Source organism: Nematolebias whitei, chromosome 16 (assembly GCF_014905685.2).
Source record: "Nematolebias whitei isolate Nwh7 chromosome 16, NemWhi1, whole genome shotgun sequence".
Lineage (NCBI taxonomy): Eukaryota > Metazoa > Chordata > Actinopteri > Cyprinodontiformes > Rivulidae > Nematolebias > Nematolebias whitei.
In genome coordinates, this window is record NC_056513.1 from 2,043,062 (window position 1) to 2,047,638 (window position 4,577).

The 4,577-nt window shown below is 46.7% G+C and overlaps 1 protein-coding gene across 1 annotated transcript in view; it reads right to left on the minus strand.

Moving 5' to 3' along the window:
- The window catches only part of coro2aa (coronin 2Aa), a 16,124-nt gene that overhangs the window by 4,053 nt on the left and 7,494 nt on the right, over window positions 1-4,577 (minus strand). The window contains exons 3-6 of the mRNA XM_037690649.1: window positions 3,902-4,018; window positions 3,494-3,643; window positions 1,218-1,397; window positions 633-749 (exon numbers count right to left, since the gene is read on the minus strand). Of these exons, the coding sequence (XP_037546577.1) occupies window positions 633-749; window positions 1,218-1,397; window positions 3,494-3,643; window positions 3,902-4,018 (564 nt within the window). The remainder of the gene's footprint in view (window positions 1-632; window positions 750-1,217; window positions 1,398-3,493; window positions 3,644-3,901; window positions 4,019-4,577) is intronic.

Sequence of the window (4,577 nt, forward strand, 5' to 3'; positions counted from 1 at the left end):
TTTTTAATCCACTGCTGCACTGAAGAGAGGAGCTGAAATAAGAGCTGAGCTCTCCATCTCTAATCCAGGCTTTGCCCTAATACCCTCCAAGATACTTCCCCCCACCCCAGAACTTCATCAGAGTGAGTTGTTGAGCTGCTTTTTGTCCACCAGATGGGAGCATTTAAAAAAAAAAACATCCACTCAAAGGCTTTAATGACGTCAGCGTCATGAAAACAGCCTAAAATCATCTGTAAAGAGTAAAAGGCGTTTAACAAATTTTAAAAATCTTGTTATTTTTTTTACCATTTTACTAAAGCTCTAAAAAGTATCACATTTTGGGAGCTCAATACAATTTTTCAATTCAATATTTTTTTTAGATAAATTTAAAATAAGTAATTAATTCTCTCCATTCATTAACTTTATGTGATTTTGTAGCGTTGTTGCGTTTCATCAAATTAAAACATCTAATAAATTCTGGATTGTAAGGCAACAAAATAAAAGGATTATTAGGGCACCGTGTTACATCCAGGTCCAAGGGTTTGGTTTGTGGATCAACAGAACCTTAACTTCATTAAGTTTGGATCTGGTGGTCCAGAACCCGTAAAAAGACCCCAACGAGCCGACAGCAGTCAGGTGGCAGCGCGTCTCACCTGGTCCCACAGAGCGATTTGTCGGTCGTTGTAACGCGACGTGCCGGCTGTGAGCAGCAGCTTCATGTTCCCTAGAATCAGAACCTTACTGGCTTTGTGGGCCTTGAAGTTGCCTTCCTGCAAAAAGAAACATTTAGTTCTGTTAGAATAAAACAGACATGATGAGCCTAAAAAAGTTCAATCTGGTCCTCTGGACTTTCACAAAACAAAGCAAAACAACAACAAAAATGTAGAAACGTTTCATCCTGAGGACTTCCTCAGTCTGAGGTGCTGTATTCAGCTCAGTCTCTTAAATAGCACCTTCTCAGAGTGGATCAACCAGTTTGCTGCTGACAACCAGAACCAGCTGATCACATGCTCAAGAAGGACCATCAGCCTAACAATGGATCATTAGCACCTGATGGCTGTTTACTGTTCACAGAGGGCTGAGTGATACTAGCAATCACAGCATTGTAAGAGGGGGACAGTTGAACCCAGAGGCTCCGCCTCCGTTTAATGATTAAATCCATCCATCATCTCCGTAGGAGATTAATTATGTGGCATCTGATAATGTCAATCGAACAAAGTGCAAACACACACACAGACCTGCAGCAGGTTCCCTGAGCGCGCCTCCATCAGCCGAACCTTCTTGTCCCTGCAGGTGGTGGCGAGGAGGCTGCCGTACGTGTTGAAGGACATTGACAGAACCACATCTGTGTGGTGTTTGATGGTCTGGACTGGGTTCTTTATCACCGGCTCTGGAGAGTCCAGGTTCCAGATCATCACCTGTGCCACAATAAGTATAAAAACATGTTCAGTAAGTCAGAGAAGAAGAACTCAATCCAGACTTGAAGCTTGAACCATTTTAACCTACAGTTTGGTTCTGACTGAATTACTTGTTTACATTAAAGGGATAGTTCAGATCATATGAAGTAGTGGTCTATGGAAAGGTTACGAACACTTACTATTTTACCTGCTGCAGATCTTTGAGTGACCATAACTTGGGAGTTTAACTCTGACCAGATTGACAAGAATCACAGTGGCTTGCTGCCAAGCTCAAAAACTTGGCAGTGGTGGGCACAGCTAACCAAAAAGTGAGCTTTCAAGGGATCACCACTTGGAGGTGAGTTGGATCTGGTGGTGGAAACGCATCGTGAAGGTGAACTGGAAACATCTAGTGGAGCCCCCTGTTTGTGCAATTTTCAATTCCCACCTCCAGGAGAGTTTTTAATGGTCCTGGGGAAGGTTGGACATGGAATCTGAATGGACCATGTTCAGGGCCTCTACTGCAGATGCGGCTTCCAGGAGCTGTGGCCTGAAGGTCATTGGTGCCTGTCGCAGCAGCAACCAAAGGATTCGCTGGAGGCCATCAAGCTGAAGAAGGAGGCCTTCAGGACTTGGCTGTCATGGAGGACTCCTGAAGCAGCTGACTGCAACAGGGTGGCCAAAAGGGCTCCAGCTTCGTGATTTCAGATGCTAAAACTTGAACGTGGGAGAAATTTGGGGAGGCCATGGAGAAGGATTTTCGGTTGGTCTTGAGGAGGTTCTGGCAAACTGTTAGGCAACTCAGAAAAAGAAAGCAGGCCCCTTCCACGGCTGTGTTTGGTTTGGGTGGGGGGACTGCTGACCTGGACTGAGGATATTGTTGAGTGGTGGAAGGAACACTTCTAGGGTCTCCTAAATCATCTACCATGTCCACATGTCACCATTGTCAAAAAGCTCCTCGGTGGAAGGGCAGCAGGGGTGAACAAGATTCACCCCAAGATGCTGAAGGCTCTGGATGTTGTGGGGCGGTCATGGCTGACATGTCTCTTCAGTGTTGCATGGAGGACTGGGACAATGCCTGAGGAGCGACAGAGCGAGGTGGTGGTTGTTCCCATCTTTTACAAGAGGGACCGGAGAGTGTGTTCCAACTATTGTGGGATCGCACTTCTCGCCCTCCCTGGGAACATTTACTCCAGGGTGTTGGAAGGAAGGCTCCAACCAATGTTCGAACCTCTGATTCAGGAGGAACAGTGTGGCCTCCATCCTGGTCGTGGAACAGTGGACCAGATCTTCACGTTGCTAACGGGGTCATGGAAGTTTGCCTCTCCAGTCTACATGTGTGTTCTGGCCCTGGATAAGGCTTATAACCGTGTTCCTCGAGGCATTCTGTGTGTGTGGGTGGGGACTGCGGGAGTGTGGGGTGTCTGGTTTGCATTTAAGGGCTATCCAGTCCCTGTAGAACCAAAGCAGGAGCTGTGTCAGCATTCATGGCACAAAGTCAAGCTCTTTCCCAGCGCAGGTTGGACTCCAGGGCTGTCCCTCGTCTCCGGTCCTGTTTGTGGTGTTCATAGACGGGATCTCAAGACACAGTCAGGTAGAGGAGGGTGTCTGGTTTGGGAAACTCTGGGTCTCGTCTCTGCTTTATGTGGATGATGTGGTTCTGTCTCAGCTTTAGAGACAGGATGAGGAGCTCCGTCATCTGGGGGGGAGCTCGGAGTTGAGCCGCTGCTCCTCCGCATCAAAACAAGTCAGTTGAGGTGGTTCAGGTTTCTGATTAGGACGCCTCACAGATGCCTCTTTAGAGGTTTTCTGGTCACATCCCATTGGTAGGAGGTCCTGGAGAAGACCCAGAAAACTCTAGAGGGATTGTGTATCTTCTCTGGCCTGGGACCCCCAGGACGAGCTAGAAAGTGTCGCCGCTGAGGAGAGGGTTGTCTGTGTTTCTCTGCTGGAACGTTTGCCTTTGTGACCCGACTACGGACGAGCGGTAGAAGATGAAAATGAAGATGAAGTGTAAATCTGCACATATATGTCTGCTTTCAGTCAAATTATTACTTTTAGTGTTTTCCACTGAAAGACCGTATGAAGGATGTGCAGGTGTGGCGTGTTTGTGGTACCTGGTAGTCGTAGGCCGTGCTGAAGAGGATGTTATTGGCTGTGGGGTGCCACTCGATCAGGCCAACCCTGCGGCTGTGACCCTGCAGCTCCTTCCACGGCACAGTCAGGTTTTTCAGCACTCCGTGGGGAGGGATCTCCCACACTTTCACCTGCACACACATGTCAAACTTCAACGGTGCAGCAGTAGCCAAAGTTTCTTTAAAGGCTGTTGTCTCCGGCAGCCATCATGCATGGGACTGATTGAATCCTTAAAAGTTATTCAGTTATAGAAGCACAGCTAATGATCACTTTGTTCACATTTCTATAAAGTTCATCCAGAGGTTGGTTGGTGGGATATTTTGCTAACAGACAGACACATGGACACACAAAGACACACAAACATAACGGATGTATCTGTGTGTGCGCACCGTGGCGTCCTCAGAGCAGGAGGCGATGCAGTAGTCGTTGAAAGGATTCCATTTGACGTCCAGCACGTGTCCTCTGTGGCCCGACACTCGGGGGTGGTGGGGGTCCACTTTACCTGTCTGACACAAAATTCACACAAGTTGAGAACATGAAGAACGATCTTCAGGTGGTTGCATCTGTTGTGAAGAAGCTCCTGACTCGTCGGCCTTGTTTTCTGGTATCTGCAGGTTTCTGAGGCGAGATGCTTTCAAGAAACAACGCGCTTCATTTGAGCCAAATGATGAACGCTAAACTCACAAAAGTGCTTCTTAAATACTGCACGTCTGTCTATAGACATACGGTGTATAGATCATCCTCCTAGTTTGTTTTTCCAGTTCCAGTAAACATGAAGGATATGAGCCAACGTTTTATTGGTTTGGCCTTTGGTCCAGCTTGTGCAGTGCTATGAAAGTTGTCAGGGGAAACAAACAAACAAACAAAACTATCGATGCATCCTTAAAAAATAATTAGAAAACATAGAGTTGTCAGATTTTAAATGAAAAACAACAACAATTCATAATGTCTCAACACAATTTTATTTTAAACAATCAGACTAGTATTTACTGAACGAGAGCAAACCGCCTGACACCTATCGGGCCACGTTTAAATAAAAGGTCTTACATGACGTGTGCGTGTGCT